The following is a 15,272-nucleotide window of genomic DNA, read 5'->3' as shown; positions in this document are numbered from 1 at the left end:
CTGGTTCGGCTAATAACATAAGTAAATCTTTAGTGGCCGTAATTGTTCACACCTTAAAATATCTTCCGTAATTATATCCACTAGTATTCTCACCTTTTATACTGAAATTACAAGTCGATGATGAGTAGTAAAATAATTTATTCGTTGATTCTCTTTTAACGTATATTCACACAAGCTGTTTTGCAATCAAACATGTTAATTATGTATCTATAAACAACTACCTAGCAACCAATTATACAATAATGTATATTTCTTACATATATTAAAAACATTCTTCTTTTGTTATTTTTAAATTAACATTATATCAGGTATAGTGCTTATGTAGAAGCACTTTCTGCCCAAAAATACAGGTAATTATCAATCGATACAAAGTATTTCGTTGTACATTCATTACTCATCATCACCGTCTCCTTTAGCCTAACCGGCATAACCGTGGGACGTAAAACTCAAGAATTTCATTTCATTTCTGTATCAGAAACTTCAAAATGGATGGGGTTTTGTAGTTCCTTAGTTTCGTTTTGTTTTAATAATAGATCATACAAAGGCGACACTAACAGATTCTTTTCTTAATGTGGAATAACAGTAATATTGCTCTCGATACTACTTCCGGTTTGAATCGAGGATTAAGGGGAAGATGGAACTTATTATTGGGACACTAAATTCATTTTTTAAATCTCGCTATCTGTGGCCATTTTTGCGCTGATATCTTACAACAGATAGATAGACTAACATGGCTGTTCTATAGGACTATAACAGGCGTATAGAAGTAGATGTCTTTTTAGTATATCAAGAGAAATTAGCGGTAAACAAAATACCCATCCATGCAGTATGAAACATATAGGCCTGCACAGTACAAACGAATAGTTCTCTTTCATCTTGTATTTAAATTAGATTGGACAAAACAAACATTTCCTTTGCAGGTTGTTTGGCTTATTAGTCAACAAAATAGCCTCCCGATACATGTAAAGAAAACGTCGAGTCGTCATCCTGCTGCTATGTTTGCTTCTTCATATAACGATAATAAGAAACTCGCATCTTCTCGCTGGAAGGTTTATGTTTTATATTTTTCCGTCTTTTATTACGTCACGACTCCAAGTAGGTCTTGTTAGTTGTCATTTCTCTTTTTGCTTGTGGCATTGTCATATTCTTTACGTGAACGCAGAACATCAGAAAATAAGTAGTTTCTTCAAGTATTATTGTGTTGTCGTTTGATTCAATCTTGAAATGAAATGAAATCTTTCAGTTTTACGTTCCACGGTTATGCGGCTTGGCTAAAGGAGATGGTGATTATGAGAAATGAATAAAATGGTGGAATGAAGAAAGTGGGAGGAAACGGGAGAACACCGAGAAAACCCACGCACACGGTGTTTGTCTACCACAAAGTTCACTTGGTACAAGCTGGGATCGAACCAGGAACCCATGCACCAGAGGTGAACGTTCTACAACTGAGCCACCGCTGCCCGCTCAATCTTGAATTGAAGTCCTGATAGAGTTTCCACTCCTCCCGATTTCGAAGAGAATGTCTCGGGACTTTAAAATGTCCCAACTTTCATGTTTATTGATGAAGTTGGTTACTATATTATTATTTTTATTGTTATGTAGTTTTCATATTATCATAGAGGCAAGTATGCGAAGTATAGGCCTATACATAGGCTATAAACTATTTAGATTGACATATTTTATTAGGACCTTTAAGATTTAAATTGCCTCACTTTTCTTTTATCAATTAGATAAAGTAGTGTTCCCACAAGCCTTGGATCATTTCCAAATGGACTGCACGCTAGCAACATCTCTTGGGGTCAAGTAAGACGCAACGCAGCTAGCGACAACTATTGCATCTTGCGTTTATAATAATGATGAAAAATATCTAAGTATATTTGCCTAGATGCTTATGCAACCTTAACTCTTAAATGTTTTGAAGTTTGCACATTATCGTGACTCACAGACTGATAAGATTTGCTTTATAATGAAGACACAATTCGCTCTTCACTAGAAAGACTTACGTGATATTATCTTATTACGGAAAAAAGACCAATGGTACATTTCTTTCAACACTATCTGCATGAAGGGTCCGTATATTTTGCTTTGAAAAGTGGCAACCCTAAGTCCAGACCGTGCATACACTGATACACACCAATCTTTCTACTATACGAGAACATTTCGCTCTTAATAAGAGCCTTAAGTAGTCAATTTCTACCACAAAATTCCATACTTTGCATTTTCCGTCCTAAACCTGTTTTTAATCGTATTATTAGCAATATATTACATTCGACATTTGAACTTCATGTTTTAAATTTGGTCTGTATTATACACTTTCAAATACATTGCAATCACCATGTCCTTCTACGAATAATAATATAATTTCAAATTTTATCTTCTTGTAAAATAATCTTACAGGGGACTATTAAATAACATAGTCCCTTCCCACGATCCTCATGACTTGAAACTGTTTTTCTTGAGTTCAGTGCAGAAGGTCGCTTTCACAGTATCAACAGTTCATGTGTGGTGTTGGCTGAAATTAACTTAAGAGGATCAATTAGAAATGTGCCCAAGCGTCGATGATTTTATCATTGGCATAAGTGGTAGACCAAATATTCCACATTTGAAGCCATTTTTCGTTATCCCATTTGTGGAACGTAAATGAAAATTTTGATTTCATTTCACTCTATGTCTTTCATTTTCCTTCTTTTCTTTCTTTTTAAATTCTTTTCTTTTTTGTTCATTCCTATTTTGCGTGGTTCCATTTTAGATTGAGCAGTCTCATGTCTGTAAATGTTCTGGCAACTAGTCTCATTGTGACGTGGACAGATAGTCTCATGGGTGATGCTCCATTAAACCTACATCAATTAACCTACAGTTTTGGTATTACAGAAGTTTAGAAGCTTGTTTAATAGGGAGAAATAGTTTAAACGAAGTAAACTTATGGCGTGATTTTGTCATTTGGTAGTGACTTATTAACAGTTATGAAGTAAACAAAACTAAATGAATAAATAAAAATAAATATATATTGGACATATAATGAAACGTATGCGAAATAGACAATATTACATATTGTGTTTGAGGGAAAACATATTTTCTTGATATACAAAAATAAAACTGACGTATGTCGCCTTTTTATGACAAAAAGTTTGAACCATTTGAAATGAGTTTTAGAAGATTTTTGGTACGTGGGTCGATTTTTTAAAATCATTTCACTTTGATAACAAAACATCCATAAGTTGAGATAATTGATCACCAAAGTGTTTGTTGAATAGGATGATGAAATACCTAAACTCCTCGGATGTTAGACAACCCACACGACATAATTGTAACAAATTTTGCAGACGTCATGGCATATTCTATTCAAATACAATCTACTTTCTTGTTTTCGCTCATCTTCTATAATAAACATCATTCTTCACTTGTAAACAAGGAAGACTCTACTAGATATGATCTAAATATATGTACTGTTCACAATAAAGAAGTAATTTTCATGTTTGCTTTTACAAGTCAAATTTAACATCCAAGATAAAAATTCTGATGACCTAAGATTCGTATACGCACTATTTTGGAATAAAACACTATATCTTAAAAATATCTTACATATTTAAACTTTGCACCATTCTAAATTTTCTTGTATGTCATATTTTTGAGGCACACCAGTTGAAAATTACTGTATTGTATTCTAGAGATATTAACAGGACTCAATCAAGCATTTCAAATATATTTCGCAATTATGAAACAAGAACTTCCAATACCAACAAATAATGTTCCGTATTATACGTTCCGTTTCGTTGCAGCCAAATGACTTGCACTATATCATGCAAACGTTTCTTCTTTTTTCTTTCCTTGGGTGACGAGTAGGCGGAGAGATGAAGCTTTATTGAATGGATAGAGTGGAGAGTCACTCAATGGCCAACTTTCACTCTTTGCTCGTTTGACGAGGTCAATCTTTCCGTTTCCCAATTGTAGTCACGATGTTTCCATGTGTTTCACTATGCTTTTCAATACATTATCCTCCCGCCATAACAATTTGCAAAACAACCAGCATGTCATAACTCCGGTATGATGCATGTAGTTCCTCTGAGTCTTCATGGACAATTTTGTGAAGCAGATACGCAAAACTCGTCACTTAGCCACTAACGAATATTCTCTTAGTGTTTCATCAGATTAAACAAATACAGATCTTATATATATATATATAGATAGATATATAGATATAGATATAGATATAGATATAGATATAGATATAGATATAGATATAGATATATATATATATATAAGGTGTTTCAAAACAACACCGACAACGTTTGGGAGGTGATTCCTGACACCAAAATAAGACAAAAAGTATAGCCCAACGTGGATCATAAATGCTCCCTTTCGGAGTTATAGGTTGCCGAAAACATGAAAAAATTAGCTTTAAAGGTCCGCAGCTCCAATACCATGGGACCTACCGTAGACGGGTCAAGACTTCACTTAGGAGCTAGTATATGCCCTATCTAAATATCCAAGTTTCACAATGCTGCGGTACCTCTACAATTTTTTTATTGACGTAGTTAGTGAGTACTTCAAATTATATGTCCATAGCCAAACTCTAAAAAATATTGCGTGACTATCTTAGGATTCTGAAACATGTATTTTTGGATAGCGTAATCTCCTAGACTCGGACTCGGGCGAATATGATATATCACATTTTCTAACTTTCGTGTAAGCTGGAAAAGAAGGTTAATCATTCCCATGCAATTCAATGCAATGAAACCAAGCAGGTAGATTTCGAAATTAACCTACATACTATTTTATGATTCAATCCCAACCCATTCCACCTAATAACTCAATTTCACCGGAAGCGGTGCTTACCATTACGTTCGCCCAAGCAGTCCGTATATATAGAAGTCAATCATTATCAATCCTCTGTTGGATGAAGGTCTTTTCAATTCTTCCCAACAACAATATATTTTGAGTTATTTTTTTTAGGTTACTCCGCAGTGCTTCTAGATTTCGTTACCTTGTATGAGGAAATTTCCTAGGTCGTTTCTTGTCTCTTGGTATCCAGTTAAGAATTGCTATCGTCCATCGATCACCATTTCTTCTACCAATATATTCGGCCTACTGCCACTTTAGTGCCTTTAATTTCATGACAATATTTGCAGTCCTGTCGTGAAATTCTTTTCCTATTTTTGCGGGTGAACTTAACATACATCTTTCCGTTCTTCGTTGTGTGGCTGCAACGATGAATGTTTGCTTTTGTTAGATCCAAGTCGCCGAACCATCCTGTTAAATTCCAGTAATATGGTGATTGGTTTGAGTTATTGAGTATATAGGAAGCGTCTAAAGAAACACATCAAGTTAACGAGGGAATGTTTATCAATGAACTTCATATGTAAGATCGAAAGAAAGAAACAGTTTCCTGTTCTGTCATGAAAGAATGATATACTTAAAGCAAAAGAGAAATGGCTTACTCCGATAATAAATTATGGGCATAGATTCATCGCATTTTACTACTCAGTTTTCGTTGACATCACATTTCTATGATTTTCTGTAGTAAACTGCAATGTGATACTACTTTTAATATTCTGATTACAATGGAAATATCTTGAGAAAATGCAATTTATCTTATTAATACGTCATGGGACCACCATTGGCCTACAGAATAGCTATGGCTCGGCGTAGAATGGAATCTTATATGTCATTAACTATTTCTAGAGCGATATCGTATCATTCTTCGTGCAGCACAGGATTAAGTTGTGTCTGAGAACATAAAGAATATTTGATTCGGAATCGTGAGTTCCAGAACTGACTGCGGGTGTTCATTGATGTTGAGATCTAGAGATTTGATAGACCTTGGAAGGTGTATGAAGGTAACCAAGAAAGTTGTTGATTTTTCACCCATCACCTTTGAACATCAATATGTCACCTTAGACGTATCTGGAAGATCAAAAATAATCCCCATCAGAATCGACGACCTTTTTCCAACGTTCTGGAAGGCCATGGATTCCATCGCAGTACAATTTGGTGGCCCGTGAAGTGAAGAAGGTATCAAGTGCATTTTGGACCTCTACTAGAGATCTGAACTGACATTCTCTAAGGTGATTGTCCAAGGGATGGAACAGGTGATAATAGGATGGTGCAATATCCAGGGAGTATGGTGGATGCAATTGTGTTTTGCATCCAGGGCGTAGAATAGTGTCCCGGGTCATCCTAGCCATGTGGGGCTTAGCGTTGTCCTGTAACAGGAGGACCCCTTTGCGATTCAGAAGTGCTGGCTTCAGAGTTTTGAGATTTTCTTGAACATGGCTCAACTACTGACAGTACTTAGTTGCATTGATGCTCTGACCACCTCGTAGCAATTCCTAATGCACGATGCTGCGAGCAGTTCACCAAACACACAGGAGGAACTTGTTCTGGTGCAGTGCTGGTTTCGGCTGTTTTTGGAACCGGTTCATGTGATGCTAACCAATGATGACGGCGCCGTGGAGCTTCGTACAGGGCCCATTTCTCATCATATGTCAACACCGTGTTCAGAAATGGCTCCTCCCTTAGACGAGACAACAAAGAAACACAGGTGTCTGCTCGCGCTCCCGTCTGGCTCGGAGTCAAATCATGTGGGACCCATCCACCCAACTTGTAGTGCTTCCCAAGTTGATGGAGGTACTGCCGAATGGTTTCTCCACTCACACTGAATTGTAGTCCCAGTTCCTTACATGTCTGGCCCCTTTTCGCCTCAATTGCTGTCTGAAGATCTTCATTTTGTACATGTGTTGGTCTTCCGGTACGTGGTGCGTCTTCAGTGTTTCGTCACCGTCTTGAAATTTGTTAAACCACCGCTGCACTGTCCGCGTAGTCATGACACCTTCATCAAAGGCTGGCATATCTTAGGCCCTGCTGCAGAGGCGTTTGACCCCAGTTTGAACTCGTACAGCATACACGCCCTTATGACGCTCTGTGGAGGTCCCATCTTAACTCTGTCCTCACACAAATTCACGGTGTAAGTGAACTGGCACAACCAGTTGTATGTTGGATATACCCATACCAACAACTGACATTCGCCTTATCTCCATTCGCATTCAACTCACGGTGTGAGGGTCAGTTGAATACAGACCTCCACAAAAAGCAACAGAACTTTCTTGGTTACCTTTATAATGCATTCTAATGTTCATCAGATCAAACCTTAACAGCTCCAGCAGTGTGAATTGGCTCATTGTCTTTTTGAAAAATTCTGAACTCCGTGAAATGCATCGCAACTTGTCCGGTGTCTTAGTGTTGGACAACACATGTCGCGAAAAGGACTTTGCAGTATGAAGCCTTTCCTCTCTTGGGAGAGAACACTTTCCTTGATGGTCGTCCGGTGTGAAGCGCGGTTAACGACTTTTTGACATTGAAAACTCCAAACTTTTTCTCGACACGGAATACAATCGTTGGCTGAGTGACAAAAAGTGTGTGGTTGCAGACGACGACTATTTTAAATAACCATGTATTGTAGTTTTTTTTTTAATCTCTCTGGAAATCACTCACCACATTAACCTAAAAATAAAATTTTGCTTCTACAGAAGAAATGTGAAACGGCGTTATTTCAACAAAATATTGAGAAAAGGCAACTTCTTACTTTGCATCCCGCCTCCGATACTAATTACAAAATATCTCGTTTTCATGTCAAAATTCTTTTTCTTTAACCTAAGACAACTACGTATGAATACATTGCATTTTGTTTTAAATCGCATACATGGTAGAGGATATTTAACGGCTTGTAAAATTGATGTTCAAAATAAATTAATTTCGGCAGCTACTGTGCGATAGAGTTGTCATCTGTCCGGAATTAGGCAGGACATTCCGAATTTAAGAAAAATTTCAGTGTCTCAAATTATGCCTAAGAGAGGCATTACATGCAAGGATACCAAATTATCCAAAACGCTTACAAATCTATGTATGACAGAAATTCCTAGTGACATTTGTACATTTCGATCTACGATGAGTACCTATGAGTGCCGAAATATCGATATGGATCTATCGAAAAAAAAAAGTTATGTTGGCAGCAGTGAAATCACCGTCAATGATGTTACTCTTTGTTTGTACCGGTTTACTGGTTCGTAATTTTCATTCAACTCACCGTCAACAAGCTTTTTTTCTGTTTCATGCGCTTTTGATTTTAAATTTCTATTCCTGAATACAGGCACGTAGCCAAAGGGGGGTCCGGGGGGTCCGGAACCCCCCTCTTCGAGACTAGGAATGAAAAAATTAGGGAAGGATGAAACAAAATAAAATGAGAAAAAGAAAGGATCAGCGTTAAAAATTAAAAAAAATTCAAGAAGCTTTTGGTCATTCTTTCTTATGAGGAGATTTGTATTACTTGCAATACATGGTGGCGAGGTGAGCGAGATATTCTGAAAGAGTCAGGGAATTTCAAATTTCTAGAAAAATTGCGGAATTCTCAGAATTTCTGCTACTAGTCAGGGAGATTTCAAGCTTTCGAAAGCATAGTGCCGTTGTGTAACACCGTGGACATTTTTTATCATAATTTTTCGTCATCGCATCCTTGCAATATCAAACATGTTATTTCAAAAATAATTTTCTACTTCTCCTTTAACCTGTCATTTGAAACAGACAGTAGTTGACGGAATAATAAAAACAAAAATATAGTATATCTGGAAAGAAAGTTCTGTTAACATTTGATTCAACAGAAAAAGGAACACAAAATCGCGAAATATTTCACAAGACATTATTGAGTATGTACTTTTTATAATAGTTGATGTCATAATGAAAGGAAAATTGTTATATTTGAATAAACAGAGGAAGGATGTAAATATTGTATAATCTTTTTCAATACTTTTTTTTTTATTATTTTACTAGAGATTTCTTCATACTTTATTAAAATACTTACCAATATATCCTCACAAACCAATATGTTGATAGCATAGTAGTTTAGATTGATCGAGCTCCTGGGCCTTCAGAATTTCATGTCCCCCCCCCCCGTTATGAAATCCTGGCTAAACGAACCAATATATGTTCTAGTAAAATTGTTTAGAATGATCGAGCCCCTGGTGTGATGACCACAGTATTTCATATCACGGACCTGCCCCTCCCCCCCCTTCACGAAATCCTGGCTACGTGCCTGCTGAATATATGTATTTCTTTCCTTTTTCTTAACAAATTGATCTATGTATAAATTTGGGTAGGAGGAACTAGAGATCTGCACATGTTCGGTAAGTATGTCCCATTATAGGCTTACCAAAAGGTGGCAATCCAAGTGGGCGAGCGGTCATGAAACTCCTGTACATTGGAGGTGGTGCATGGTACTCATGTGGAAGTAACTAAGCAAATTTGTTATTATCTGTGCACGCGCTTTTATACAGTTGAGTTGAGTTGAGTTGATTTTGAAGTTAACGTCCCTTAAAGCAGCGAAGCTATGTAAGACAGAACCTACTGATTAACGTGGAACCCGAACCACATAAGCTCCCGCCGGCAATCGAACCTGAGTCTTCCATGCCAAAGGCGTGGACACAAACATCTTAGCCACAAAGGAGCTCACGCTTTTATACAGTTATTATGTAGCGTATGTTTGCCATAATTAACAAAACTCGGATTTCGTGTCAGTGAACAAAAGTACAAATTGATGAATAGCTGTCCATGAGTTATTGATGCGTTTATAGAAGTTATCATTATTATCAAGGTATTATTTTCTGGTTGGATTGGGTAGAGTTAAAAACAACTCTATTCAATCTTAACACTTGTCATGGTAAAGTAATACTAATAATTATTCGTGTTTTCGTTTATGCATTCCGATTTGTCCGATGATTAGCTTCCTGTCTTGTATTCAAGTTGCTACAGAGGGCTGGAAAGTCCCACATCAATGAATAAATTATAAACTATATTCAATATGAGTTCCAATACTGTCGAAACGTACCTGTGCGTACGTAAAATAGAGTGCAAAACATTATGTCCACTGAAGTGACAGGACAATCTTCAGCAATTCACCCAGATAATCTGTGTCTGATTTTTACAGTGTATACATTAAATTTCAGGCAGCAACCTCTCCGAAATTAAAAAAGAATCTGCCCTATTAATGATGATGGCTCATTTTGCCTAACATAATGTTCCATTTTCTGCGGAATATGACAATTATACCTACAGTCACGTTCTGATGGTGATAGTGTTTACATTAAACATATCACTTACTCACTGATATTGAACTTTCGGGACAACTAAATAATATAATTTTCTGTAACTTAACAAACGATCCTGGGTCGATACCACGAACTTCATAGAAGCTAATTGCACGTTTGCATCGTGAATGAGAGAAGCAGGGTTGTTAAACGTATATGTGAACGTTGGAATCATGTACTGCTAATACCCGTTCAAATTACAATTGGAAGATTATTAAAAATGATAATAAGTATAACATTAAGACTATATAATTCAATGTCCTCTAGAAACAGAGATCTAAAAGAAAAGTTAAAAAAAAAAAACTTTCACATACACAAGAAGAGAACTATATGTACACACGACTATGTATTATAATGAGAATGAAGAAGTTTTGACACTAACCTGAAACTATCAATTCTGATTTTCTTGTACCACTTCTTCAGGGACTGGGATTTATTGTACACCTTTTCCAACTGTAAATAAATAAATAAATAAATAAATAAATAAATAAATAAATAAATAAACGTTAATATATATTTCTATCTAATATTATATAATAGTTAAATATCGGTAATAGAAAATATTGATAAAAACCTTAATTTTTCCATTATTTTGCTAATATAATTGAAGGTAAAAAAAAAGACCATCACCAATATGAAGTACGTTATGGAATTAGTCAAGTACAACACAAAACTTTTACTTTGAAGCTTTAATTTTGCAGTTGTAAACGAAACACTACAATAAATAGAACATTCAATGTTATATCGGTGTACCGTGATTTCTTTTCCATTCTTTGTGAAACGCTTTGCAAACATTTGCACCTGAATTATCTGTAGAATAATGACTATATAGACTATTTCAATTTAATATTCACAGATGTAATATATGTTTGATAGTGTTACAAAAAACACGATTCGTGCCATTCATGAAGCCGCCTTAAAATTTCAATTGGATGTTCTCCTAGATAACTGATTAGCTTCCATTTACGAATATGAACAAAGATTAATTTTTAGAAACGGAAAGAATACTTTTGCTCCAAGTATTATGATTTGACACAGCAGTTGAGCAGTATTTTACATAATAGTAGAAATAGAGTCTTTTCCGCTTGTCTAGTGACTAGCGCGCGCGCGCCTTTGGTGCTCGTGGTCCCGCATACGATTCCCAGTGAAAGAGCATTGAACACACTACATTGGTTTGCATTTGGCCGTAAACTGTTGATCCACGTCTCATATGTTTATGATGCTGAGAAGAAAAGATAAATTTTAACGAATAAATAAAATAGTTGCGATCGAGTTTCGTACCCCCATTTCTGCCACTTTACATAGAACTGAATATGAGATATCCGAGATAATTTTTCATTTATGTAGCACATAAAAGATTATTTTCTATCGACCGCAATGTTTGCTAGCCTCTTCGAGCTTTTAACTCAAGGTCTGAGGCCTTATGCCGCCAATGATTCTACACAGTATTCAATTATATTATTGAATACAAACGGCCATTCTACCCAATATAGAATATATTCTTACAGATTTGTTTAAAATAGCATTGAGTAATATTTCTCAAACAAAAAAAGCACCATTGAACAGCCACAGAAGTATTATATATCCAGCTTGATCAGACTATGACCTTATTGTCATATTTTTGTAGAGTATGAGGATATTGCTCTCAAAACACTAATTAATTCCCTGACGTCTTCGGCTCATCTGCAAGATGCCTGCACGCTAGCGTTAACTATTATCCTAACTGTGAACTACTAAGACTGACAAATGTATCTTGCATCGTCTAGATGTTTATGTAACCCATAACTCTTAAATGTTTTGAAGTTTGCATATTAGCGTTATTCACGGATTGAGATGTTCCTGTATTATGAATAGGACTGTACATATTAAAACACATTGACACACACTAATAAAAATCAAGAAAACAATTTTCTTCGGTATATGCATGTTCCAAATATTTTATTTTATTCTGCAAAAAAAAATCAATAAGATGGTAGTAAATTTGAGAAAGAGCTATGGCGAATATGGGATGAAAATAAATGTTAGAAAGACAAAAAGCATTTTGATTGGAACGAAGCGGTCAGCGTCAAATATAGAAGTAGAAGAGAAGAAAATAGAACATGTGACTATAGTTTTCGATACCTGCTAGTATTATTAGTGATGATATGAAGTGAAAATGTAAAATAAAGGCAAGGATAAGAATGGCGAAAGAATCCTTTAGGAGGAAGAAAAGTCTATTTTGGGGACCTTGAATAAAGATTTGAGAGAAAGTCTCATGAAATACCTCGTATGGAGTATTGTACTCTGTGGGACAGAAATATGGACATTATGCAAAAGTGATGAAAAACGATTGGAAGCTTGCGAATTGTGGGTGTGGAAAAGAATAGAGAGAATTCGCTGGGTCGAGCGGAAAACGGATGAAAGAGTGTTAGAAATGGTGGGAAAAGAATAATTTTAGATATAAATGAAAAGAGAATTTTTTTGGATATTGGCTAAGAAAGGACTGTATCATGAGGGACGTACTAAAGGGTACGGTGGTAGGAAAGAGAGGGAGGAGGTGAAAGAGACTACAATTGATAGACGATTCAAAATTTTAAAAAAATCATACGTAAAGACGAAGAGGTTAGCGGAAAACCGTGGAGTAGGGAAGTTTCTCATTTGCTGTAAGTAATATGCCAATAATGGTAGAATACCAATGATGATGACATAGGGATATATTGAAGAAGAACAACATATACAATAAAAATACTTCTGCCTAATTTATAAAGTAATCAGTGTGGGTTAAATACTATATAGTTTATGATATTCAGGGAAAGAGCATTTCAGAAACCAAATTTAGATAAATATTCTAAAAAGGTTAAAGACTCACTGATCGCCCCAAAATATTAAACATTGCCAAATCCATTGAATTTTAACATGGGTAGTATGCTCTTACCTCATTCTGTACGGCACTTGCCAATTCCTTCCATTCCCTGGTGTTATGGTCCAATAATTCAGGAACCCAATTGGCACCTTCAACTAACTTGATGGTGGCTGCTACGTTACAGTCTTCAGTGCAGACTCCTGGTGTGGTGGGTCGAGGAGTTGTTGTAGTTGTTGTGGTTGTAGTTGTTGTCGTTGTTGTGGTAGTAGTTGTTGTTGCTGTTTTTGCAGCTTCCAGAAGCTTCTCTATTGAAATTGGTGTCGTTGAGGGAGTAGCCCAACCTGTGAACTCTGTAGCTGCCCTGTAACAGAGAGTAATGAATGTAAAAGACTTGAAAAGCATGTAATCATCTACAAATAACATAATCATGGTAGTCTTAACTTTTCGAACAAAACTTGTATTTGACTATAATGACTTGAACTGATAAAAAAGATATTTGCAGAATATGTTTTCTTTATTAAATCAGTTATTTTAGAAACATTTAAAACAAAAAAGTTATACATACTATAGATGATCATAAATTGATCTAATTATCCTTATATGACGGTCTGAAGTCATAATATGATAAAAGTTGGATGTCAATTCTACAAACGGCACATACGAACAAATTTAAAAATAGTTTTCGTAACTCATTTGTTAATATTTTGTTATTCACTTGTTTGCACAGATAGATAATTCAATAAAGTAGGGAGCAGAACCGAGATTCTTCTACGATCTTTTATCATCATCGATCATTTTAATCAATTTTTACAATATACAATCTATTACTATATTAACAACATTATTAATAACAAAGCTCAATGGTATAAGTAACTAGAACCCAGTTTCACCTAAAGATACAAAATTTCGATTGAGGTTATGACAGGATAATATAGATTGCAGAAATTTTCAGCATCTCTGTAATGCTCTCAAAGCAAAGCACTAATAGGTATTTTATACGCAGAGATTAAAATAGTATGCATTCTATCATCCTGGTCTTCAAAAAGTAACTTAAATCTATGTTAAAGTACTGAATACTTGTCACGCACGCAGACCAATACGGCTTCACTTTCGTTACATGACAACTACTACTCGGATAGATCTATGTCAATGACGACGAATGTGATGAGTGCAGTTCAGCCTATATACATTATCTGAAAGTAATAATATCATATTGTATTATGATCATATTAGTAATATGATATTAGTAATATCATATATTTGTAATAATATTACCATATTATATTATTAATACAACCGCACAGTACACTTTGATGGAATCTTTGATGCATTATGTAATGCAAAATATGATCTTGTCTAACTGGCGTTAACTATATACCTTAACCAATCATCAGTAAAATATTTAATCTCACGTCTGTTGAATATTATCAATCTTTCTAACAAACTTAATTTTGGTTGTGTATTTTATTCTACCAAGTATATACACGCACTGCTGCAGTATTAAATCTGGACTGCAAGATGGGTGTGAATCTCTTTGAAGCTACACTCTTTGACTGTAGCACTTGGCAATAACAGCCCTATGAACTGGAGCATTGTCACGCAGTTTGTGAGCAAAATGCACAGTAACTGATTCAAATTACTATTTTCAATGAATTGACGCAGTTGAAAATGACACATTATTTCTTTCATAGATGGCACTGTATGCCATGAACGGCTTGTTACGAATTACGCGATATTTTGTTGTCATGCCGGAAGCTTCTCAAAATACCCACATATAATTATAAAACGTTTGGAATGAGAATAGGTCATTTCTTTAAATGTGTCACGAATTATATCATATCCTGCAGTTAATGATATATGAACAATTAATCTTATAACCATTTCCGATACAACTGTCCAGACAAAACTAACCTCTCACCGCTTCTGGTGACGTAGTCATATAACAACACTTACAAGGGAAGCTATCCAACTCCTTGACGAGTATCGCATTGAAACATGCACAAGCGGAAGGACATGAAGGATGGAAACATGCTTACTCCGACGATTCGCAACGTCGTCAAGCAGGAAGTATAACGATTTCCTCCCATAGCCTCTGAAAATTATGTACTCATTTGTGCATTTGTGCACCCAAGTTGGTCTATATTTTTTGTCTTATCTTGGTGTCAGGAATCACCTCCCAAACGTTGTCGGTGTTGTTTTGAAACACCCTATATATATATATATATATATATATATATATATATATATATATATATATATATATATATATATATAGATAGATAGATAGATAGATA

At 35.5% G+C, this 15,272-nt stretch overlaps 1 protein-coding gene across 2 annotated transcripts in view; it reads right to left on the bottom strand.

Moving 5' to 3' along the window:
* Positions 1-15,272, bottom strand: part of LOC145668392 (uncharacterized) — a 193,239-nt gene that overhangs the window by 49,640 nt on the left and 128,327 nt on the right. For both annotated transcript variants that reach the window (XM_081736180.1, XM_081736181.1), the window contains exons 3-4: positions 13,051-13,339; positions 10,519-10,589 (exon numbers count right to left, since the gene is read on the bottom strand). In XM_081736180.1, the coding sequence (XP_081592306.1) occupies positions 10,519-10,589; positions 13,051-13,339 (360 nt within the window). The remainder of the gene's footprint in view (positions 1-10,518; positions 10,590-13,050; positions 13,340-15,272) is intronic.

The sequence above is a fragment of the Thermobia domestica genome, chromosome 13 (genome assembly GCF_964235325.1).
Source record: "Thermobia domestica chromosome 13, izTheDome1.hap1.1, whole genome shotgun sequence".
In the NCBI taxonomy this organism is placed as follows: Eukaryota; Metazoa; Arthropoda; class Insecta; order Zygentoma; family Lepismatidae; genus Thermobia; species Thermobia domestica.
Note: the sequence above shows the minus strand (reverse complement) of the source record. Positions and strands in the feature narration are given on the sequence as shown.